General features: G+C 41.1%; 1 protein-coding gene across 4 annotated transcripts in view; it reads left to right on the forward strand.

Annotated features, from left to right (window-relative positions):
* ADAMTSL1 (ADAMTS like 1) overlaps positions 1-25,998 on the forward strand; it is a 393,783-nt gene that overhangs the window by 181,036 nt on the left and 186,749 nt on the right. For 2 of the 4 annotated variants that reach the window (XM_027634671.1, XM_027634670.1), the window contains one exon: positions 24,120-24,247. In XM_027634671.1, coding sequence (XP_027490472.1) covers positions 24,120-24,247 — 128 coding nt within the window. Of the gene's footprint in view, positions 1-4,901; positions 5,227-24,119; positions 24,248-25,998 lie in introns of those variants that run through there. The other 2 variants (XM_027634672.1, XM_027634675.1) reach the window with 2 other exon arrangements.

Here is a 25,998-nt window from a genome sequence, read left to right on the forward strand (position 1 = left end):
GTGGAAAGGGTAATTTTCAGGACTTGGAGTAGCATGTATTTGTGTGCTCTCCTCTGAGATGGTGAAGGGCTTATATTCATAACATCGGGGTTTGCAGGTGACATATTTGCATATTTATACTCAGAAAGTGATGCTGAATGCAATCCTGGACTCACCAATGTCCAGTACCAGTTTTTGCAAATGATTTTAAATGTTTCAGGACTTTATCTGTAGCATTAAGATTTTGCTGAAAACAACCTCTGTCTTACTGGTGAAACAAAGTGCTGGGCACAGTAGGCACCATCCAACGTTGGCGAACACATCCCTTGAAGTTTGATCTTTAACTTGTGCTTCAGGTAGAAGTCTTTTATTGCTCTGAATTCTTATATTCACTTGGGGTGCATGACAGAGAAAATGTGGACATGTACAGGGCCTAAGGTTTTGCACCATTCAGGCAGTGTTACCTTGTTCAGGGCATATTTTCCTTTTGACTACAGGCTTTATTTTTTAGTATATATGCATCCAAAGAAAAAATACCACATCCCATGCCTCCTAACTACTGTTCCATATATAGAATGAACTTTCAGCAAGACAAGTAAATAAACTCCATATGAAAGGCATATATGCAGTATAACAAAACCTTGGACCTGAACAACACTATATGGAGATGGTCAGCTCCAGAAAACTTCCAGACACTTCAAGTAATTTTTCAGTAAATCTACACCTCTATTTCAAAGGGGTTTTTGGTTGGATTTTGGGTTTCTTTTTGGTGTTCGTTTGTTTGTTTTTCCAGTGAAGAATAATTCAAATGAGCCTTTAGGTAGGTGCAACACTGCTTTGTAGAAATTGGCAGATATTGGGCATGACTCCTCATTAAAGCTGTATGCAAGACCTTTCCCTTGGACTTGATTCATAGGAGTTTCTATTCCCTGAATTTCACTTTGATTTCTGTGTCTAACTACATGCAGAAAACTGAAAGCCAAAATGTTAGAAGAATGGTATTTATGTGGTTTCATGAAAAAATTACAGGGTTTGCATGAGTTCATTGTGAAAACAAAATTGCAGCTGCATTTTAGAATCTGGTCTGAATTTTAAATGTGGAGCAAAATATCAGTCCTGGTGAATTTCATACGTTCTACAATGCTATTATGAATAGCATGCTACTCTGCTACTGATTAAACACATATCTTGAATAAACAAAGCTCTTTAGAACTAAGTCACCTTTTCAGCATGTCTGAACATTGCAGGCCACATAATTTCGTAACATTACAACAAGATACTCAACTCACTGCAAGAAAGAAATTGACATTCTTGAGTGCATCCAAAAAAGAGCAATGAAGCTGGTGAAGTGTCTGGAGAACAAGTCTTTTGAGGAGCAGCAGTGGGAGCTGGGATTGTTTAGCCTGAAGGATAGGAGGCTGAGGGGAGACATCACTCTCTACAACTGTGAATGGGTGGTTGGTCCCTGCTCCCAAGTAACAAGGGGCAGAAGAACAAGAAACAACCTCAAGTTGAACCAGGGGATGTTTAGAATGGATATTAGGAAAAAATCTCTTCACTGAGATGGCTGTCAGGCATTGGAACAAGTTGTCCAGTGAAGTGGTTGTGTCACCATCCCTGGATGTATTTAAAGGATTTGCAGATGGGTGTAAAGCCCCAGGTCAAGCCACACGCTGCCTAGGCAGTTCACTTATATTTAAGACTCCCAAGAGTTCCCACTCAAAATTCTTGCAGAGCCTTTGGTTCTTTAATACTTTAAATTCACTTAAAGAGAAAATGCTACATGTGTTTCCCAAAAAGCTTCTTTAAGTGTAGTGACAAAACAGGTGTTTTGGCAAAAGGTTCACAGGAGTAACGTACAACCAAAGAAAAGTTTGCACAAAGCACCCAGCAAACACCAACCCACAACTTACTGAAATACAAGCCATTGGTTTTAAGTCACCTACAGGAGATTAAGGAAAGAGTAAAGAAAGGAAAGACATTAAGAAAAGAAAGAAAGAGTAAAGAAAGAGGTTAGAAAAAGAGACTCGTATAGGTACCACTGAGAGGTCACACAACGTCAGGTCCCAGGAGAGAAGGCAAGCAAAGTTGGAGGCCCTGTGCGCCTCTCTTTATGTGCCCAGGACACTGTGGCCGCCCCTCCCAGGCAGGGCAACCAGTTCATCAACCACTGAGTGCTCTCCTGGCCAGAGTGAGGGGTTAGTTGGCCAGTCAGAGGCTCCAGAGGGTATGGTACGGGTGGGCTCTCAGGCAGGCCTTTGGGATTGGCGGTCACACGGCCCTGTGCTGTGTGCCTTACCAGCTGCCCTGCTGGCTGCACAACATGGGCCTTCTGACTCTGGAGGCCTGGCCCCCTCCCCCAACACACAGAAGTTGGTTCATTCAACCCAGTTAATAAATAACCCAGTGAGGTACAAACCGGTCTCTCACAATGGGGCACTTAGGGACTTGTTTTAGTGGTGGACTTGGCAGTGTTAAAGTAATGGTTGGACTTCGTGATCTTAAAGGTGTCATGCAATCTAAATAATTCTGTGATTCTGTTCACCGATAAACTTTCTTCTCTTGCCATCATTCGCTATGCAAAATTCCCATCAGCTGCAGTGGAGGTCCATGATGAGAACAGTGGCAGAATACATGGAATCCAAATATAAATCACTTAATCCAACTCTGATGATATAGTTGTCTATTGAGGCTTCTGTACTGATAACAAGAATATCCAAAACTTCCTTTTAAAAAAAATCTGTATTTTCCAAAGTCGAAGAAGTGCCCAAAATGAGGCATTCAGAAATGGGCATATGTAGTGTTAGTGCAACATCTCCAGTTTAAAGTTGGACTAAGAGAAAAACAAAACCACAAACCACAACAAAAAAACCCAAGCACGTGGTTATGAAAGTGTCTTTTTCAGTTGTTCCATCCATTGTAAGTCATGTAATCATAATTGCAGCAATTTGATTCTTATTAAAAAGGCAGTTATGATTCATCTATTTAATATTACAAACCTTGCTGTTTACCTTAGAAAGTGTGCCTTGAGAATTTCATGTACAGGAATTCCAGTAACTACCTGTAAATACTTCTCCAGTGATGTTAGTCTTCTTGTAGAAAAGAAACAGAGTAACGTGGAAAACATACAAGAGTGGTGAGGAAATGTATGGAACAAATCCTTTTGTGCAATTCTCAGTTGTGTGCTGACACTGCTGGTGAAGCAAAGGACATGGGAGCTTTGTGTTGGGGGTGAGGGTGGAGTAATGATATTATTTATAAAAGGTACACTAGACTTCCAGCAGATTTATATGTTTAGTTTCCTGAGTTTTCAAGGGCAATATAAGCAGACTCCCTGGTGGGAGAGGACTCTTAAAACTCATTTTAGACCTCTTCTTATTCCTGCTATGTTCAGTTCAGCTAGTGCGTTTTCTATCATAACCCCTTCTTACTGAGCCTTTTCAGTCTTTCTGGCCCTGTTTCATAGAATCATAGAATCAGACGGGTTGGAAAGGACCTCTGAGATCATCAAGTCCAACCCTTGATCCAATACCACCACAGTTGCTAGACCATGGCACTAAGTGCCATGTCCAGCCTCATCTTAAAAACCTTGCCTGACAAGTCCAAGGGTACCCAACCAAACTACTGTTGGGCAGTGCAAGCTGAAATCTGTTTCTCCCACTGTTCCTAATTACTTTCATTTCTTGTTTTAAATGCCTTGCGTCAGCCTCATTTCCTAAAGCCCATCTCCATTTAGTTTATCTCTTTTCTATTTTGGCCTTCAGATGTTTTCAGCATTTATGTTCCAGTTCCTATTACGCCAGGCCAGACTTTTTCTGTCTTCCAATCTGACTTCTCAACATCTGTTACTCTTTATTTTTTCCCCTTAGTTCCTTCCCTTTCGCAAACTCTGTATCACTCTCTATCTGTTCGTCCAGCTTTTCCTCCAGGCTAGTTTTAATTTCTGCTTATGTGCAGCTCTCTTAAATGGTCTGTGCTCTACCCTTGCTCCTTCTTTTCTGTCCACAGTCCTGGCCTTTGGCAGAGTTCACCTTTCCTCTGCTAGCTTCTGACTTCAGTCACTTTTCAGACTCAGTATCAAGCTCAGCCTCATGTGTGAGAATGCCTACTGCATTTAGAAAGTTCTTGGATCCAGTGCTTCAGAAAATAAAAGAAACACACAAGGGGGGGGGGGGGGGGGGGGAAGACAGTGGGACAGGGGCATTGCCTGCAAACTAAACTAATTTTGAACAGGGTTAGGGTTACTTGCAACTTCTATCTTAATACTTAAAAAGCAGAGTTCACATCTTTTATGAGGTGTGTGAATCTTTGCCTTTCTGTGTAAAGTTCTTCCTCCAATAGGGTCAATTTCCTTCTAATGCAGAATAGGTTAGGTTTCAAGTTTTTCCCAAGAAGGTAGTGACAAAGACTGTCACTCAGTCCTTTTAAAAACATTCCTGCTTTACAGTTTTAGGGCAGAGTCAGACCTCTTTATTGTTGGTGTATTATGTTGTAAAAGAGAGCACTTTTCTGTAAATACAAGGCTTTAGTAAAATGTGCATTCTCCCTGGAGGATTTCAGCATTTTCCGATTGTTGCCTTTTATGGCATACATTATGTATCGACACAGATTATGTTTTCCTCCTGTCTGCAACAATGCATGCTCAGGAGGAGAGCTACTGACCTAGCAATAAGCGTGAACAGCTCACGGCAAGTGGTAAAGCGGAACTCCAGGAGCTGAAAGGAAAGCACTCCGTTCAGCTGTGCCATGCTGCCTCTCTCCTTCTCTTTCTCCTTCTTCTCCTCCTCCTCCTCCTCCTCCTCCTCCTTTTCCTCCTTTTCCTCCTCCTCCTTCTCCTCCTTCTCCTTCTCCTTCTCCTTCTCCTTCTCCTCCTCCTCCTTCTCCTCCTCCTCCTCCTCCTCTCTTTCTCCTTCTCCTCTGTCTTCAGCTGTTACGCGTTCCCGAGACCCCTTGGCTTTGTTGTGCTGCATGTCTGAATAGCAGGAGGACGATTGGCTGATCGCCGGCTCAGAAAGCGCTTCCCCGCAGCCTACCCCAAGTCACCCACCGACGCCTGGGTCAGGAAATGCGAGTGGGGCTGATAGAGGCGGAGAAGGAGGGCTGAAGGTTTGCACCAGCGCTGGGTGTGACAGCAGGCTGAGCGCTCTGCAGTTTGCGCGTGTCCGACCCAAGTGCGGCACGGATCCGGCAATGGAGTGCTGCCGCTGGACAACCGCTGGCACGCTGCTTCTAGCCTCCCTTATCCTGGTAAATGCTCTTTGTTTCCTGCAAATATGTACTGCCTGTAGCTAATATTGTATATGTGTATATATGCGGGTGGGTATGTTTTTAATCTCTTAAGATTGCAGTTGGAAAGAGTTTGTTTTGAACTAGTCATGTAAATCTTACCCTCTCTAAAATACTGCAGACTTGGAGCCTCGATATTGTGGCTTGCTGCAGATAGAACTGAGAAGTTGATGTTGGCATCACTTTTCTAAACTTAGAAAGCAATGACCTGTGGATGGTGATTTAGCTGCTTGGGGTTTAGAGAGGAGCTGTTTCTCCCCTCTTTGAGTCAGATTGTATCACGCTGTAATGTTTCTGGAATTTTCTTCTGGGGAAAAAAAAAAGGGGGGGAGAAAAAAGTATTTTTCAGTTTTGCACATGCAGAAAAAACAGGTACAGCATGTGCTGAACCTTTTCCTGAAGCCAGCTTAAATGAGCTCTCATTAGTGCTTGTTAAGTCATTACATAGTGTAGTAGGGAGTGTAGTTCACTACTCCATCTGGGTTCTTAACCTTCTGCAGAAGAAGTTGTATTCATTTTCAGTAGAGTGATGCTTGAGCAAGGTCAGTGAGGGTCAATAGTTTATGTTATTAACTGCACTAGAACTTGCGCCATACTCAGACATCCAGTTTCCCTGGCATAACAAACTTTTGAAAGATATGTTATGCGATACCTGGTATACTTTGGGGCAGTAAACTTGATCATTACCGTATTATTTGCTTGCATACTTCTCCTGTTTATCCTGATAGGATGCTCTACAGCTGAGCGCTGTAGCTATGCTGTTTGATAGACATTCTATGTTCCATTTTGACTCATTTTTATGAGTGGTATGTTTGCAATCAGGAAATCTGCAGTAAGGATATAATTATGCACAGTCTTGATGCCATAGTCATCTTGGAATACATATGTTGCCTTTTTCTGAAAATTTGACTGAGTGTAGTTGTTCAATTAGCAAATAACTGTTAAGAAATATATGAACTTTATAGCAGCTTGAATCTTCTTATGTATATGTGTAAAACAATTCATTGTAAACTAATCTTAACATGAACTGTAGTAGCCACTTGGGAACCTAAACAGTAGGATAATCCTATTCAAAATGCTTATTAAAAATTATTGTATTATTGAAAAAACCAAACAAGTTTTTTGGTATAGAATCACTAAATACTAATTGATCACTAGAAATAATAGTGCTATCTGGACTGATATAAAAGTCTTATTTTGTTTAAAGGTCTATTTTCCATTTAAAATACTGAATTTACACAAAACTACATTAAGTCAGCATAGATTCTCTTTTGTTTATGAAAATGGGACTGTAATATATTATGAGCCAATCCTGCAGGACTAACTTAGGGAAGATCAACAGGAGATATAACTCAACAAGACTGTGTAAAGACTGTAGGATTTTGCCCTATGTTAAGCTCATACTCGTAATATTTGTACATCACTTTGCTGCTTGTGAATTAAGTTCTCAGCCCCCGATTCACAAAAAAAAAAAGTACATTGTGTTGCCCACTATTATGCATTATATTCCACACTATACTAGTTTGTATTTGTATGACTTACCCTGCCTCAAGAGATTTGCCACCATCTCCCACCAAATCTCTTTGTGCCTTAAGAATAGTGATGTGAAGCAAGCTTAACTTTTCTTTTTTGAATCAGACCATTCTTTTTCTCTTCCATAGTCAGGAAAATCTATCATTTGCTTTCAGCAGAAGATTAGGTAAACATGCAAGTATTTGACTTACAGCTTGGCTAAACTGTAGGATACCTTGGTATACTTGTTCCTACTGTAGTTTATTGTGGCATGAGTTCACAGAAGGCAAGGCAGAAAGGTCATAGATGTTTTTGAGAAAAAAGGAGGCATTGGATCAGGTCTGTGACCTGGATATTAGCATCCTAGATGTTAGTTTTTGTCAAGTTTGAAATCTGACAGTCAGCATTTGGATTAATGTGTATCACCTTGAATCTCAATAAAACCCCTGTCTTGCTCACAATAACCAACACCAGCAGCTTCTAATTATGTAGCACTCTAGTTACATCAGCAGCGGTTCACAGCTGTAATAAGGCTGTGCAGTAAATGCTTACAGGATTGACTCTGCAACAATTTATCACACATTCCTAAATTTTCATTAAGACACTGTAGAGCAAAGTAGCAGCTAAAGTCTTTGTTCAGCATCCTTGCCTGAGGAAGGAGGTTGCATAGCCTGGGCACATGCACAGCCCATGCACATGTGATGCTAAGGCAATCAAGCTTTAGCAGCCTCACAAGCTGTGACAAATCCGTGGGCAGCAACATCAATAACCTCTCCTGTTTCTCGCACCAGCAGCTGCCTGGAGTGGTGTAGTAGGGAGTGTAGCTCACTACTCCATCTGGGTTCTTAACCTTCTGCAGAAGAAATTGTATTCATTTTCAGTAGAGTGGTGCTTGAGCAAGGTCAGTGAGGGTCAATAGTTTATGTTATTAACTGCACTAGAACTTGCGCCATACTCAGACATCCAGTTTCCCTGGCATAAATGTGGGTTAGGTACTTCCATGAAATTTTGAGAATCTGAACTATAACACTATGATGCCTGTTTTGAAAAAGTAGTATCAGACTGAAAGTAGCTTTGAAGTTTCTCATGAAGTTTCTGTCTTTCCAGAGAAAGACCAGGTATGTGGAGAATTTTGCTTATTGCTTTGTGCACTTTTGCAAGCTAAGGAAATATTAGCCTTCCACTCTTAAGAGCAACAAACAAAAGCAGGCATTCTGTTCAAAAGATTTTCCTTTCTATTAGTTTATAGATAAAAGCTTAATACAAGGAAGTCACAGTTGTCTGACTCAAAGAAAATGTGACCAAAACCATAACCAGCCATATGTTCAACCGAACTTTAAGTTAAATCATGTGACGTCAGAAGGGCATTTAATCACACTTGCATTTGTTATTTGCATTTGTTATTTGCATCTTTTCAGCAGGTTTTTTTACCTCTCTTTGTTGCTGTTATGATACTTACAGGAGTAACACTAGTAACTGTAATAAAGTGCACGTGTCTTTCTGCTGGATGTCTTTCTTTTGCTGTGCTAATTTATACGTGGAAAATAGTCAAATACAATAGTCCATTTCTTCCAGGTTCTTTGACATTACACTTATGTATTATCTATCTAGGTCTGTCTTGGATGACTACAAGCACAATTAGCCAGTGAAAGGAATATAATGTTTCTTGTTTACATCTGTCTGTACAAAGCTTCACAGTTTTTCCTTTCATATGTGGATAGGTCTACCTACTGTTGTAGGCTGTTTCTCATTTCTACAGTTGTATTGAGAGGTTTTTTCCCAGTATGAGGTCCAAAGTACACACATATATTTTCATGCATAATCATGCATATGTACAGACTGGCATTTAATCACATCAGTTGGGTAAGGATGCACTGAAATACAAAGCTGAAATTTATTCATGCTACAAAGTGCATAATTTCTCACCATTGTGGTTTGTGACCAGTGCAGCTGTACTTCAAATTTGTCATGTCTATAAACCAAAACAATTTCTTATGTGAAGGACTAGATGCTACTAAGTATGTATGATCAAAATTTCTTCCTCTATTACTCTAGAATTCTGTGTTTGGACCTATTTTATTGACCTCTTCCTTCAATTTTTTTTTTTTTTGAAGTATATAATTCGTTTACTCTTTTTCTACCAAGTGCAGAGACTTGGGTGAGATGAACTAAGGTTGTGTGTTGGAATTTTTTTTTTAGATTTCCATGAATGGTTTTGGATTTTAGTGAATAGTCTTTAAGTCAGTATTTAATGTAGGCCATTGAGCTATTGGTTTGCTTCACCCGTGTCATTAAGTTTAATGTGTTCTTTTAATGACTTTGATAGATTCATAGGCCTGTGAAAGAATAATAAAAAAAGATATGAAATTGAACACTGTGGAGAGACTGAGGGTAGATATATGGTGGTCTCTGTTCGTGGATCTGTCAGCAGGACAAACTTCAATGCTCAGAAGGTTCACAAGTTAATGTCAAGCCTGACTGGGCCACACGACCAGACAAGTAATTCTTAAGGAGAGGACTGTCAATCTCTGCATGACTGAATTTTCACTGAAGCAAATAAAAACTGAATCCCTTATAGCTGTGTTGTTAGTCATCCAAATACAACCTCATGGTTTCTGTTACAATGTTGTATTGTCAGATCTGCAGGCAGCAGCATTGTTTTTATTGCTTTTTTAGCTATTTTCTTCAGCTTGTAGTAAAACTCAGAACTGTATGGAAACAATTATATGGGGGAAAAATGGGAAATTGCAGTTTGTGTTCTCTTGTATGAGGAAGGAAAGAAGAATAGTAAGATCATCCTTTATATACACAGTCTGAAAGCTGAAGGTAGTGAAAAAACCAGTGAGAACACACCAACCACCAGATGCTATGGTATCATGATAGGGAGCAGGAAAAGGAAAAAGAAATTACTTGTCCCAGCTCAAACCAAGGACAGTTATTAAATAAGTCTTCTCATCTAGTGGACAACAACTAATAAAAAATTGACAGGAAATGTTTAATGTCATCAGAATATGGTACTATGGTATGAACCATGACTAATTCTAACTCGTGTACAGGAATTAGCCTAGGTTTTGCTGTTGGCTTCTCTATCTTCTCATATTAGTTTATGAACATTAGGCTTGTCTTAACAGATGGCTGCCCAGCTTTGCATATTCAAGGTCTTATAACATTTTCTGACCCTTACATGCATGTTCAGGCAAAATGGGGCAAGTAAGCAAAAGCTGTACGTTTCATGGAGTGAGAAAATCTTCTCTAGGTCCTTAACCCTGTCTAGTGTTGAACACAGACCAATAATTGTCAAAGCTTAGTACAGTCTGATCATTTAGATATCCTTCTATCACAGGGAATGTAAAACATTTATCTTGATCTGAGTTTTTCTATCTTGCATACTACATGCTCAGATCTATTTTTCTAATTAGCTCAAATTTTTCCTTTGGCAAAAGGGACAAAGGAAGAGGGTCCTCTATTGGGGATTATAGATATTAGAAAGATTTAAAGGTTGGTATCATGGTTTTAAAGGTTATTCTTAATGATTTCATTTGTCTATCAAGATTTTATGCAGTATCTTATCTTTGTCTTTTGAAGGTTCTTTCACAGTTGGATAGTGTCATGAGCCTTTAAAGATTTTGTTCTTTTTGGAAATGGCACATACCATTCTCAGACTACTAACTCATAATAAAAATACGATAGTTCATAAGCACAATATTAGCTGAGATTTAAGAGCAAGGTTCTCATCTACATAAACTGATTTGCCTCTGCAATGCAACTGTGATGAATTCCATCTGTTTAGACTTTGTACTGAAGTATTTTCATCTAATAACTGATTTTATTTTGAGCTTTTACTTGTAGTATTTAGATGTTATGCACAGGAGCAACTAAACACCTCTAAAAACATTGGTCATGAAGATTGTCTTGTGAAACCTCTGAGTGGCCAATTTATCTTCATTATTTGCTGGGTATTTTGGGTTTGTTACAGTCTGAATCTTAGAATGCACATTGCAGGCTACTGTAGGCTGGGATTTTCTCTGCTTGACTGACAGTGAGATATTACCATATCAGATATTACTAACTCTAGATGCATTTCAATTTTTTTCTTTTACTCCCTTCAAATACCCTGTTTAGAATTTCACGTATGACTGTCTTGACTTCTTTTTGCTGCAAGAACCAAACTTTTCCATATTTTTTATGAAAGTAGCTAAAGTTGCAGTGAAATTGGAAGGGGAAGGAAAGCAGTGTATTTGGTAGATTTAATTTTCTTGCAAACCAAGCATATGTAGAAATCCTAACAGTTTTGCTGCCTGTGGATTATTTGGTCACTGCCTTTAAGGGGCAGTCCTTCTTCTTGTTCGTTGATTCTACTGTACATTAATTTTCACATGGTTTTCACTTCAGTCTTCACTGCCTTTATGGAATGTCTTCCAAAGCTTCAACCCTTTAGATTTCTGCCTTTCAAGGACTTCCCATAGAGCAAGCTCAGCAGAGAGGTATCAGGGTAGAGAAAAGGGGGTGTGTGAAAATGTAAGACATCCTGAAATAAAGTCCAAGAGTGCTCAAGAAATGAGACAGGAAATTATATGCAACTTATAATAAATTCAAACTGTCCCATAAAATAAATAGAACTCTTTTTGTTTCCACGCGAATATAATGTACGGGTGTCAAATTTCCCCTTCCAGCTTTTTTGGATATAATCTTAGCCCCTGTTTGAAGTTTGCCAGTGTATTGTTCAGGTTCTGCACTGTATCAATAGACGCAGATATGAAAGGAAATAAAGGAAGCAATGAGGTCTACTGTTTTGGTGCTGGCATAAGATTGGTGATTTATTTATTTATTTATTTATTTGCTTACTGTTTTATTGAAATCTTGTATTTAAGTTGTTTAGGGCAAACATAACTGCTCTTAACAAGCCCAGGGCTGCCTCTTCTTATTGTAAATATTTTTTGGATATGACATTTTCATAGTTCCTGTAACTTTTAAAGTAGGAGAGAAGATTTTCACGTTACTGTGGTATGGCAAATATGTTCCTTAAAGGTCCAGTCCTGTTTAAAAGACAGAAGATCTGAATTAGCTGAAGGGGAGAGGCAAGTGCTTTAATAGAAATCTCTGAAACTAAAAACTTTAGCTGCCTTAGTTTCAATTGTAAGATTCTGCCAATCCAAACTTTAGCAATCTTGTCATTCTCTGATGGCTCACCCACCCATCAGTGCTTGTGAGTACCTGTCAAGAGGGAGGGTGTTATCCCCTTACCAGAGCTGAAGACTGGCTTAGAGAGGAATGCATATCCTTTCTATGTAGCATACTGGTTCAAAGTGTGGATGTGTAATTTCTTTTATTTGGTGAGAGCAAGGAAACATAAATATTTTCATCATATGTGATAGAGAGCAGCATGAGAATAGCAGCAGTTTTTGTCCTTCCTAAACACTTCAGTTTAATTTAAACTAATGGAGAAAAAAAAAATCTGGTACTTTTAAAACACTTTCACCTTGGGACTGCAAATTCTCAACAACTAAGTGTATACTCCTTTAAAGAAACATATTTATTAGTTTGAGATCAATTATTTGGTGATAAAGGGAGAAATAAATACGTTAGATAAACTCTGAGATTTATAGCTACTTCCTAGGGTCTAATGAGCTTTTTTTCCCTTCTGTCTTCTCTTTATTTTTGGTTATGATATGGAATCTTGAGCTTGCTCAATGGTTTCCTTCCTCCCTCCCTCCTCCTTTTCCCCTTCCTCCCCCCCACCTTTCTCTCTTTCTCTCTTCCCTTGCTCTCTCTCTTTACCCCCTATTTTTTACATGAATATTTCCCTTTCAGTTTTCCTGCCTCCAGCAAGGCTTAATGCTTCAACCCTTTATACGGCCCCTTGTTGATAAAACAAATACACAAATACACACACATTGCCATGATCTAACTGAGGGAGATGGCAGACCATCAGAAGAATAGGAGGTTTCATTTGTTTTGAATAAACCTCATAATTGTGGATGTTACCTGAAATTACACAACTCTTTGGAACGTTCTTCTCCCTTGTCTGAAATGCCTCTTGACCAGAGTATCATCTTCCTGTTGCAACCTATGGCACCTTGCCTTAATGCTCTGATCTGCTCCAGATGAGTGTGAGCTATCGTAGGGCTGAGGAACCCATTAAAATCTATGCTGATGCAACAATGTCTTCTAGCTCAGATTTTCAGAATTAGAGTTTCTAAAGCCAGACCACATGGAGTTTGGTGTACATTAGGGAACTCGCTGTTGAACATTGTGACCTGTACAGAGGGTTAGGCTGGGTAAATATCTGAAGCTTAAGGTCAGTTTACTAAAGCAAAGGAAAATGGTTAATATAAATTTCTTCAGTGCAGTACTCTGCCTCTTTGGGGGAGGCAGTGGAGCTTGCAGTGTCAGACATATGTTAGCCATTTTTAACTTTAAGCTGATGCACAGTGCCCAGCCAGCACACACCTTTCATTTCTTACTACTGAGAAAACACTTGGCATGCAGTAGGCCTTGTCAGAGATAACAATTTTACTTTTCTCTCATCTCCTTTCTGTGAGCGTTGTAGGATTTTCTCTGCCCACAGTTTTTGCTATGTGGAACATAAACCCAAAGTCCTTGAGTGCAGTATGCACTTTTGAACCCATGCTATTGGGTAGGTTCCGAATTCTGAAGTGATTTCACCCATTGTGCATCCGAACCAGTGCTAGCCTTGAAAACCCTTCTGAGTCAATTAAATGACAAGTCTGAGGCTGAGCCAGCTTGGACCTGCTCTGTATTGGATCACCCATGCCTGGTGTTTACACCAACACAGCAGGATTTAAATACAACAAGGTGTTGTAACTTGAGCCTGTGAAAGCAAAAAAGACAGCTCTTGTATTCACGTGGCTTTCCTGGTGTGTATTTTCATATGAGTAACTGGAGTGAGAGATAGGACTGATCTGTTATAGGGAACTCAGCATGCACAACATTGAAGTGATATGGTGTCAGCTCCATCCTCTGCCAGCAACCCCCTTTCCCGTCCCTCCAGCTGGCTGCTGCCCTTCTAGGAGAAAAAATGAGCTCACGTTTGGCACATTTCTCCTGGGATACAACTTCCAGTCCAGGTTTAGGAATGGCTGCTTAGCTCCTAATGTCCTGAGATGACTATTTGTTGATTCTTCCCTGTGTTGTTACAGGCGAGAAGCAGTGTACTCTCTATTGTAAGTTTTAAGAGGCTGCATATATACAGCACAGCTATATGGTTTGTTTCAGGGCAGTAGGAATCCTTTGGGACCATGAGGACAGCACTGGCAGTGTTCTTATCCTTCAGAGACCGCTCGGTGTGTGGAGATGTTGATGTCAGAGGGTGCAGTCTGTACAACACAGACTACAGACACTGTTTTCAAGGTGACAGAGTTCAGTGTGACACTTTGTCCTATTACTTGTGCTGTAGCCGTATGAGGTCATGGTTATGGTTAGGAGGAGGGGAGAGGTTATTTATCAATAATAATGCTTTCATGTGCAAAAGAAAAAGATGCTACAATTTTTCTCTTTTCTTTTACCTTAGTAATGAGCCTGTCTTGCAAGACTGAGCTGTTAAGAATAAGAGAAGATGAAAAGGAATGCAACACTGAAAAGGACTAACAGCAAATTTTACTTATGTCCCTGGGAACTGAGCTAGCTGTATATCAGGTGTTTTCCTTCAGGATAAAGAAAAATCATCCACCTTTGCTCTTTCCTTTGTTTGTGTTCACAGGAGCAGATTAAGCATTGGAAAACTACAAGAGGATCTTGGTGAGATTTCCTCTTCTATCCCCATCAAGGTGTTTTCCCTTGTTTCTTTTAAGTAATGGATGATTTAGGGCAAAAAGAAAGAGTAAATTAAAAACTACCCAGAAGGAGATTTGGACTTTTTTGTTTATTCCTTTTTCAGAGACCGAAAAAATAAATCCTGGCCTCTTTACTAGCAAAGTCTGAGCATAAAGTGATTACCCAGAGTACAGAATGTACATACTCATGTGTGTGAGCTCCTGTGTCAGTGCCCTCCTTGATGTGTGGAGACACTCAGATCAAGGGTTCCTGTGCCAGGAGTTTTTCCATGCGAAATACTCTCTTGATCTCGTCAGAGGCCTATTGCTTTTTCTTGCAAGTGAAAAGGAGGCAAAAATTCCCAAGTTAATTCCGAGACTGCAGAAGCCTGGGGCAGTGGGCTGGTGCTGTTCAGCTTACAGTTGTATACCCAATAGAAGGGAGCTGCTGCCCTCCAGGGAGCAGGGGAGACAATGTACAAGGGTTCACCTCTAGATGTCTGATGCTCATTGCAGCTGCTTTTCCTTCCACATTGTTTGCCTGAGAATATGGTGTTTTAGTAGTATTTTGAAAAGTTCTGTAGGCATCCTTTTGATTTGGCCATGTGGAACAGCCTGCAGTTAATCATGGCAGCAGTTGCATTCAGCATCTCAGATGTGGTAAACAGCTCTCGTGTCTCTCTTCATCTTTTAACTTCTGTGAGAGCAGAACTTCCATTAATTTGGTAAGTATGTCAGGTAGGCAGGTTTTTCTGTTTTGTGTGGTCCTTCTGGAGGCTGGTTGGGTGGCTAGTCTGGTGGCAGAAGTCCTTTTATTGCATGTACATAGGATACAGACAGGACAAGGGGAAGACAAGCTATTTACTGTGAAGGAACAAGATTCAGGATGGGAGAGGTTCCAGGAATGGAGAAAAACATACAGCATTTGACAGGACTTTATTATATGGACCGTACAGTTATTATATGGACTTTAATGTTATTATGTGGTTTCAGATATGTATATCGCATTGTATCCACACTACACAGTGCACAGCCTGGGCATGCCCGGGCTTGTCACGAGTTTGCCTGCTCCCTGCCTCCCTGCTCCCCTCTCTGATAGGCTGAAGAAGCTGCTGAGAAGAGACAGTTACCATTCGCCCTTTCCTTCCCCAGTTCCTCCCACGTTCCTCCCCCTTTGCCTGTGTCCCTACCCCAATTTGTTCCCCTGTTTGTCTGTCTCATGCTCCACCCTGTGTTCTAGCCCCTTCCCTGCCTAAACCCATAAAACCTCTGGACACCTCAATAAAGTATTCCACCTGTACCTCTACCTTGTCTCCAGACCCTTTCTTCAGTCTGGTACTGTGTCTTGGTTTAAAGACAAAAATTGGGGCATGAACCCCAATAACATGAACTCACTCCCCTTTCATTTGCCGCCCTTCCCCAATACAGAGAGACAAAATATGTGAGGAGATTGTAAGTGAAAAAATAACAGTTTCCTAACAAGGAAAGTAGTAGCAAAACAACAATACCAGCAGAAGGGTTCAAATTAACAACACAGAGAGAGAAACGCTTCTAGTTTCTTCCTCCCTCCAACCCCCAGGACAAAACAAGAAAGAAAATAGCAGGGGCTTCCACACTGGACCAGACAGAACACAATGGAAAAAATACCTGGAGAGCTAGTTCATTCAAGCCAGGGGCTTCTCTGCTGAGATACCAGCTCGATGGCAGTGTGGATGCAGGAGTTCTCACCCTGTCAGCAGCACCAGAGGATCCAAATGTCGGTGAACTGCGGTGGCTGGGGTGGGGATGATCCCCGGCCTGCTTTGATCCCAGCACAGTATGGCGAGTCAGTGGCTCCTGGCTTCCTCTGCTATTCCCTGCAGTAAAAATGGTTTCTGGCGGCAGTGCAGCAGATCCCAGCTTTGCTACTGTTCCAACGGCAAAGAAGCGGTTGCCAGCAGTGACTGAGACCCTGGAGCAGTTCCAGCTTGCAGCAAAACCCCTCTCTCCAACTTCCCAGGCCGGGTGGGCAGAGTAGTCCCCTCAAATGACATAATATGGTATGAATATTCATTACTATAGCTCCCTCCCCTGGCTTGTGGCCATAACATAGAGTTATTCTGGAAGAGTAGAAGTACTTTGGTCATACAGTACCATTTAAAATGATGTACAACTCTTTGTCTACATACATAAAACTTTTTTTTTTTGGTGCACTGAAAACTGGATGTGTCAGAATATTTTGCTTACAATGTTTCCAAGATATTCACTCTGGAAAAGTTTCAACAGCTAGTTAGAAATATCTTGCATGTTAACATTTTGATTGACAGTAATTACTAATATTAATTCAACTAGCTGTGAATTTGTTCTGACCTGCCTTCGTTCAAAAGCCAGAGATTTCCAAGCAGTTCCCCATCCGAGCTGTAATCTGGCTGTTTCCTTGGATAGAATGCCACAAAGATACACAACATTATGCAAATGAAATCTTACAAACCAGGTATTTACATGGCTTGAAGCTTTGAAGTACTTTTTTTTTATATAAAGAGGTGAGGTCACTGGCTTTGTCTCCTGCTGTTACACATCTAGGTAAGTGCTGAGAGCATTTCTTCCTGGTTCACTACAGATAGCATTTTAGTACTGTGCGAAATATATACTTAACCTCAGTGACGATCAAAGGATCGTCCAGCATTACTCAAAGAAGGAGAATGTGTGGCTTGGCAAGAATTCATGTAGGGGTGTGGTGGTTTCACTCGCCCCCCCACTACCCCGGGGCTGGAAGTGGTTGGTCCCAGGTGAGTTTCCAATGCGGGGCCAATCGGAGCTGTGTTTTGCCCCTGCGAAATTAGCATATTACAACAGCCAGAAAGGAAGTTGTTGGCAGAGAGAATCGGAGCCATGAGGGGTGGCCGGGGGGGGCCCCGAACCCGGGGAGCCCCAGCCCTCCACGGCCTTGGTTTGGCCAGGGCTAGGGTGTTTCCTTGCCATTTCCCCCATTGCGAGTGGAGGGAGCAATGATTGTGAAGCAGAGCTGGAAGAATTCCAGGCAGAGGAGAGAGAAAACTTCAAGCAGTCTTACTGCCACCTCCTACACAGTGGCAGGGCAGGAGGCGACCTGGAGCTGAGACTGAAACACAGAGACAGGCCGAGGGGCTCGGAGGTGCCCTGCATCGGGTTTGGACGAGGGCAGCCAAAACCGATGGACGAGGAATGCGGGCGGATGCCCCCCCTGCTACGTGGCAAGTCAAGCTGGTGCTGCAGCTGAGATAGAGAGAAGCCAAACCAAACAGGTTTGGCTGGGTAAGGACTTTGGCAAAAACTATTTGGGGTATAAAGACTGAGCAAAAACCCAGAAACCCTGCAACCTGGGGAGGAAGTGGAGAAGTCCCTGAATCTTACTCCCTGGGAGGAACCTTCATGAACCAGGGGGAAAGGACTCAAAAGCTGACTCTGTGTAAATCGTGATGAAGACTTGATGCAAGTGTTCCCTTGCAGCTCAGGAGGAGACTTCAACAGAGGCCGAACAGCTGATAGGGGTGGAGAAGACCCCTTCCCTGATACCCCAGTGAGAGAGAGACTTTAGCTATCATCCTGGAGCGTTCTTCTCCTGGATTGATGTGGGAGGACCCCAAGGGTGGTAGAAATTGTATTAATACTGTGTATTTATTTGCTTTTTAGTTTCTATAGTTTTTATTCTGTTAGTAATAAATTTTTATATAATTCCCCATGCTGAGTTGTGCCTGTCCGAGAACTTCTCTTTCACATTGAGGCAAATTGTGGGGAAGCTTGGAAATTGGATTTTTTGAGAGCTGTGAAACCACCACAAGGGGTGCACTTGGACTTATCTGAAAAAGGATGGCAGAAAGATCTATGCAGGAAAAAATACTAGTTTTCTGTACCTAACATGATTTTCACAGTAGTGAAAGACAAGTTTAGGCAGTGGCCTCAGAAGAGCTTTGCATATTGTCACTGATAGCTCATCATACCCTGAAACAGTGGGGATATGATAAGAACCAGATGATATAAATTTCTTAACCAAACTCAGCAGTTCATATTATCTGGGAAATAACTGGCTTAAATTCTGTATCAGTGCCTTATGTCCAACAAGAGTTTAAGTGCATTTTTCACTATCTGTATTGCTATATAATCTGTGGAACACACTGGGTGCTTTTTACTGAGCATTACACTCAACATTTTACTGAGGAGGAAGACTGGATGCCTCAGAACCAGAGGAGAAGTTAAACAACATGATCTGCATTTATACGCACTCTTTTCTATGTCACCCTGACAAATAGTTGGATTCTGTCGGGATAGCACTGTTACAAACAAAACTTTAAATTCAATTTCAGTATGTGACTAAGATATATTTTCCTAAGGCTGAACTTCTTTTATAGACCTTAGGACATGAACAGAAGTCGTGCTGCTCTTCATGTGTCTGCCTCTGTGCACTCACACGCATGTGCACACACATGGTTTTAGAAGAAATGTAGTTCTAATCAGGGATGTGACTCCTGGATGTCTATGTAGCTGTTGTGATTTAAGGGTGTGTGACACTTGTGTGTTTCACATACTATTCCAGATAGTTTAGGTTATTTCTCTGTACTGTGTGTTAGTGGAAAGGGTAGGAAGGACCTCTTAATATAACATGAATGCCTGACAACTCTTTAATATATTTGGAAATTACTGTTAGACACCAAACCTGGATTTTTTTAAACTCTTTTAGTCTTACTTGATTTGTCAGGTTGCTTTTGTTTGTATTTGTAGTGGGTTTCTGTGACTGGGTTTTGGTAGCGGGGGGGCTACAGGGGTGGCTTCTGTTAGAAGCTGCTAGAAGCTTCCCCTGTCCCCTGGAGCCGATGCCAGACAGCTCCAGGACAGACTTCCTGCCACTGGCCAAGGCCAAGCCAATTAGAAGTAGTAGTAACACCTCTGTCATAACATATTTAATAATGAAAGATTGTTCTGCAGAAGAAATTCCGATCAGGGAAGAGCGGAGTGAGAACATGGGAATAACAACATAGACACTAAGGTTGGTGCAGAAGGAGGGGGAGAGGTGCTTCAGGCACCAGAGCTGTGGCCCCTGTGGCCCATGGTGAAGACCATGGTGGAGCAGCTGTGCCCCTGCAGCCCATGAAGGACCATCAGGGTGCAGAGACCCACCTGAAGCCCATGGAGGAGCCCATGCTGGAGCAGGTGGATGCATGAAAAAGGCTGTGACCCCATGGGAGGCCCAGGATGGAGCAGGGTCCTGTCAGAGATCTCCAGCCTGTGGAGAGGGAAGCCCATACTGGAGCAGGTTTTTCCCGGGTAGGATTTGTGGTCCCTGGGGGGACCTACATTGGTACAACTCATCCATGAAGCACTGCACCCCGTGGAGGAGTAACCCACGGGACAGCAGTTTGGGAAGAACTGCTGCCCGAGGGATGGGCTAACATTGGAAAGGTCCATCAAGGACTGTCTTCCATGGGAGGGACCACATAGGAGCAAGGGAAAGACTTCTCTCCCTGAGCAGCAGCAGAAACAACAACTGACCGTAACCCCCATTCCCTGTCCTCCTGCACTGCTGGGGAGGAGGAGGGAGAACGTGAAAGGAAAGAGAGGTGGAGGGAACGTGTTTTTAAGACTGTTTTATTTCTCACTCTTTGGCTCTCATCCTGTTAGTAATAAATATAAGTAGTATCCCTGCTTTGGGTCTTTTTTTGCCCATGAAGGTAATCAGTCACTGACCTCTCCCAGCTCTTATCTCTACTCATGAATTCTTATCTGGTTTTTTTTTCTCTCTTCTCTCTTCAGTTGCAGAGAGAGAGTGAGAAGAGTGGCTTTAGTGGGAACCTGGTATCTGGCCAGGGTCAACCCACTACAGTATTATAAGAAGTCCTTTATTCGATTTGTAGTTTAAAGACTTTTTTTTTTTTACTTCTTAAGTGTCTTCACCTGAGTACACTGTTTCCAGTGATTTCATTTTTGACACATGATCCTTTTTGCTTTCTGGTCCAATAGCACAAAGTGTTCGTCCTCTTTCTCATTAGGCTATGCTTTGGGAGTTCTGCTGCCCATTCCCACTCTAGCTGAGGGGTTGGGTGGTGGCTGCAAAATCGCTATCAAATTAAGTGTGTATTGAGATAATAAGGTACTAAGAAAGAGCTGGATTTGATTAGTATTAGTATTAGCAGATTTATTTGTTTTATGTAGGTCATTGATTGCAGGTGACATTTCTGACTTGATGCTTTTGATGTCAGGATATCCTGAGTTTTGTGTGGACAAAACAGTGGGTGTTTCCTGGGAAGCTCAGGCTGAGACCCACCCTAGAATGGATGGAAGGGATAAGGCAGGTCTTCTGGTACCAGCAGCAGGGCATAATGAATCTTGATGACTGCATTTTATGTCTTTGGCATACACTGGCATTTTGAGAAGCACCAGTCTGGGCTACCTCTGGCAGAGGTAAAGGACTTTTCTAAGAGAGGGATGTTACTTAAAGTAAGACTTAAAGGCTTTAAGTGGTGGCAGCTTTACTCCTTGCAGCTTCAGAGGCATGTACCCCCTTTACTTTTTTTCTCCCTTTCTTTTTGCTTCTGTTTACTCGTTATGACAGAAACTTTGGGACTTCAAAGGAACACTGTAGGAGTTCTTGCATTGTAGAACTCTTAACTGTCGCTTTAATATAAGAATTTAAGTTCAGTTCATTTTGCTGAAAGTGGGTAGAAATTACTAACTACCCTTATAAGCTGCTTTTGAAAAAGTCCGTGCTTAACAGGAAATTCTTAGCTAGTAATTTCTATATATCCTTTGAAGCTGGAATAGACCTGTAATGGACAGTGGTCTTCAGATGAAAAATGACTTGTCAGGCATTACTAGAATTTCAAGCTCAGCCTTAACCATGTAGTTCACAGGAGGCAAAACGACTCTACTTTCTTTAACATTAAATGTGGATGGAGTTGAAATGAATTACATTTATTTCACTTGTTGAAAGAAAACTTGGAGCCTGTTCCAGTTGGAGATCACATGTTTTCTGGGAATATATAGGTCTTATAACAAATCTTGGAATGCAAGTAACAGGCTCATGGGTCTCCTCTGCATGAGATTACAGTTTATGTCAGAAAAATTTGAACCCTTCAAATGTCTAGCTATGCTGATGCTTATAATTTATGGTGAGGTAAGAGTAATTGGTTCACATGAACTTTACCTTGCAACCCTTTTTAATTACGTCTTTGGACTTTCAACTGGTGGTGAATGATCAGGACATGCACCCATCTGCAGTTTGAAGCACAGACATGTATTTTCTCTTTAAGAGACTAAAAGTGGAAACACACATTTGCATTTTATAAAAACTACCCTTCACAAAACAATCAGGTGAAATAACCTTAGTAAATTATTGTGTCTTCTCCTATCTCATGTGTAAATGTTCATGAGATCTAGAGACTGGTTCACATCTGCCTGTAGTTGGAATGTGATGACTTATGTAACTTTAGTTTTTACATTTACCCTTGCAATTCTTGTGCTGAAATCAAAACTTCTTGCGTTTTAATAAAAACAAGATAAAATGAGAATGTCAAATAATTTTTTTACACACATTAGACAAATCTGGTATCATCTCTCACAGACTAAATTAATGTTCTGATTTTGCTTACAAATAACAATATTCAAGACCAGTATATTTTGCTGCATTTCATTACCAAACTTCTACATAGCTTCACTGACGGTAAAATTATTTCAGTGTTGAGCTATTGCTGTGTCTCAAATAATGCATTAGGTTGCCATCAGCCAAGAGGCTCTGGTCCATGGCAAGTTGAATATGCGTCAACAGTGCCCTGGCAGCCAGGAGGGCCAGTCCTGTCCTAGTGGGCATCAGGCAAAACATCACCAGCTGGAGGGGATTGTCCTGCTCTGCTCTGCACTGGTGAGGCCTCACCTTGAGTATTGTGTGCAGTTTTGGACACCGCAATACAGGAAAGATACTAAGCAATTACAGTGTGTCCAAAGGAGGGCAACAAAGATGGTTCAGGGCCTTGAGGGGAAGCCGTTTGAGGTACATCTGAGATCACCTGGTTTGCTGAACCTGGAGAAGAGACTGAGGGGAGACCTCATTGTGGTCTACAGCTATCTCATGAAAGGAAGCAGAGGGACAGGCACTGGTCTCTTCTCTGTGGTGACCAGTGACAGGACTCAAGGAAACCACATGAAGCTGAGTCAGGGGAGGGTTAAGTTGGCTATCAGGAAAATGTTTTTCATGCAGAGGTTGGTTGAACACTGGAATGGGTTCTCCAGGGAAGTGGTCGCAGTTCCAAGCCTGTCTGAGTTCACAAAGCTTTTGAATGGTACTTTCAGGCACATGGTGTGACTCTTGGGCTGTCCTGCACAGGGCCAGGAGTTGAACTCAGTGATCCTGATGGTTCTCTTCCAACTCAGCATATTCTATGGTTCTATGAAAGCTGAAGTTGATTCGTGTAACATGGGCTAGCTGTGATGCAAGCTGATGTTTCTCTGTTATAGATGAGCCATTTAAATCTCCCTTATATAGTTGGTTTGCCTTCTTATTTATTTCAAATACAATTAGAAATGCTATTCACTAGTACCGTCCCACAGCACAAATCAAGCTTTGAAGGAGAATACTGCCTGGTCTCCATCAGACACAGACATTTCACACACACCTGTGTGAGGTTATTCAGTTTCTTTCAGCAAAACCACATTGACCATGAGGAACAATATCTATCTAAATGGATAAATCGTTTGTGTCCATATGAATCTATGTTTTTGAGGTGCATTTGCATGCATGAAAATGAAATGCTGAATACGGGTATAGCTGCTTTACTTGAGGCGGGTATTGCTGTACTTTTATGACTTAACCCTCAAAGAGCTGAGTATTTCTGAGTCCATCAGTGCTGCTTCTTTATACGGTTCTTTATGCACAACCACTGATATTAACAGTAGCACTGCCTGGGTCGGTGCCTGGTTAACTCCAGCTCTTCAGTTAACGTGTGCTTTCTTTTTTAAGCTCTCAAATACTAGGGATAAAACAGTTAGGGAAAACTTAGTCCAGCAAGTTTTATAGGAGATCTTCAGGCAGAGAGAAAGTAATGATAGTTCCAATTCCTTATGGTGCATGAAAGTGATTATGTTGAATGCCTTTGTATCATGTTGATTCACTTCGTTGTGTTTCAGTTTTTAATTAAGACCATCTTGGAAGGCATCTTTCAATATGCCTTTCCATAGTTTCTAACTCAGCAGCACAATTTCAGAGCAAAATTTCTGATGTCTATAATACTCCAACTCTTTCTTTTAATGAGAAAAAAATCCTTTGTCTCACTGTTGTCCAAAGTGCTCCTTTAAAATGGTCTTCACTAGCTTCAAACTGAGACAAAGTAGGATACTGAAGGGATGAAAGCGAATTCATACACCAATCACGACTAAAGAACTAGCTACCAATTAGTAGGCATGACAGAGAAGCACAGGTTTATTCAATTTATTCAGTGCTTTCAATAACTAGGATAATATCTAGTTAAAAAAAAAAAAACACACCAAAAACCTTAAACTAACAGCAATATTTTTTTAACCTTTAAATGTTCTTTCTTGATTCTTTTTCCTTCTCCCTCTCCTCAGAGCTCCAGAACAGCTCGCTCGGAGGAAGATCGAGGCTTACTGTGGGATGCCTGGGGCTCATGGAGTGAATGTTCACGCACTTGTGGAGGAGGGGCTTCATATTCACTGAGACGCTGCCTGAGCAGCAAGTAAGCGGCTGAATGATTTTTATTTTATTGATGGGAAGATTCAACCTACTTGTATGTATCAGACCACAGAAGTAATCAATAGAGTTCTTGAACTACATTGAAATTTTCAACTTGGTATCAAAAAATTCTGGTGTCTTTTAATTCAGCCAAGCAGCCAGCATGCTTGGTTAGGCAACACCCTTTAAAATGTAGCAAGAGATAAAAAAGTGGCCTGGACAGCTTGCAAGGCTTCCAGCTGCTGAAATTGAAACCTCCTTGCACTTTCACCATTTAAGTGGTAAGACTTCTGCACTTGTATCAGAAACAGATAATTCACTAGGTTTAGTAGCCCGTCGTCTCAGCCATGCTGACTGTAAAAGCATTGTGTTGGTCAAATGTGGCATCCTGAGCTGCATAAGAAAGAGTGACAAGCATGCGGAGCATGTCTTACATATTCAATTCCAGGTAGAAAGTCTTCCATACCAGCAAAGCCCTTCCAACAAGCAGAAGTAAAATGGCCTGGTACAAAGGTGAAGTCTGGGTACCAAGTCAGGCATCTGGGATTTTATTCCTCCCCAGTTACTAGCTTGCAACCAAACTCAAACTAGTCATTTGATGTCTTTTCCACTCTACAGTATATGTAAATTTTACCTGCAAAATATTTCTAGCAAATATTTTTTCTGTCTACTTTAGGAAAAAACTTACCTGCAGTAAACATGGTATATGTGATAAATATTAACAGATTTCTGATAAAGGATATGACAGAAAACTCCAGACCCAAAATTTATGGCTTCTTGCCATCTCTGATACGTTATATATTGTAGTATAAAAAATGTAATACAGTTTTCCATATCTTTCTTTTGTATTTTCGTTCATGTGCTTACAAAACTGGTGTTAATACAGCAAAGGTTGGCCATACAGTCCAAGTCGTTTCCTCTGTCTAATATTTTAATACATGATGTTGTTTAATGAAGACAGGAAACAGCGCAAGGCATTGAACTATAGCATCAGAATATTGAATATTGTGTATTTTAACTTTATCTGTGGACAGTTTGGTCTCCTAGTACCAGCATTTATTGAGTTGACCATGTGCAAAAGTCTGCTGGAAGAAAAGATGGGCAAAGGCGCCTACTGAAATGAGTGGAAAACCATTACTTTCTTATTCCATTTCCATGGATTAAAAAAAAAAAAAAGTGGGGAGCAAATTCTTATTTCTTGTTAGTTTCATAGCAGACTGTGATTCTGCATTCACCTCAAAATCTGAAATAGCAGAGACAAGAGCTTAATTCTAATCACAGTATATATTTTTCCATATTTAAAAAATAAGTGACCTTCAAGATGTTACTTTCATGTAAACATGAACCCAGGCATATCAAGAGGTCTGGGGAATCTGAGCAATACAAGGGCTCTCTGACTATACCTCTGCTCCCTCACTGAGAACTGTCTCCATAGTTTCTAGAGGGCAGGTCTTGGATTCCAAGCAGCAGCAGTAGCAGTCGTAGTCCTCAGTAGTATGTGAGTATAAAGCACTCCTCCTGGCCTCTAAATCTTGTGCTGTTTGGGACTGAAGCTGCACCAGTGAAACAGGGAATAAACTCGTAAATCACACAGAATCGTTTTTCGTACAATACCTTACTACTGTCCCATTAGGACACAAGCAATCTTTCTGCCTCAAGAAACTGACTTCTAACTATGGACCATTCAGATATGGAAACCCACTGTTTACAGGACAGAATGCAGGGAGTTAATTAGGTGCAGGGGGCTAATTTGGC

The sequence above is a fragment of the Corapipo altera genome, unplaced genomic scaffold (genome assembly GCF_003945725.1).
Source record: "Corapipo altera isolate COAL_440 unplaced genomic scaffold, ASM394572v1 61411, whole genome shotgun sequence".
NCBI classification, from domain to species: domain Eukaryota; kingdom Metazoa; phylum Chordata; class Aves; order Passeriformes; family Pipridae; genus Corapipo; species Corapipo altera.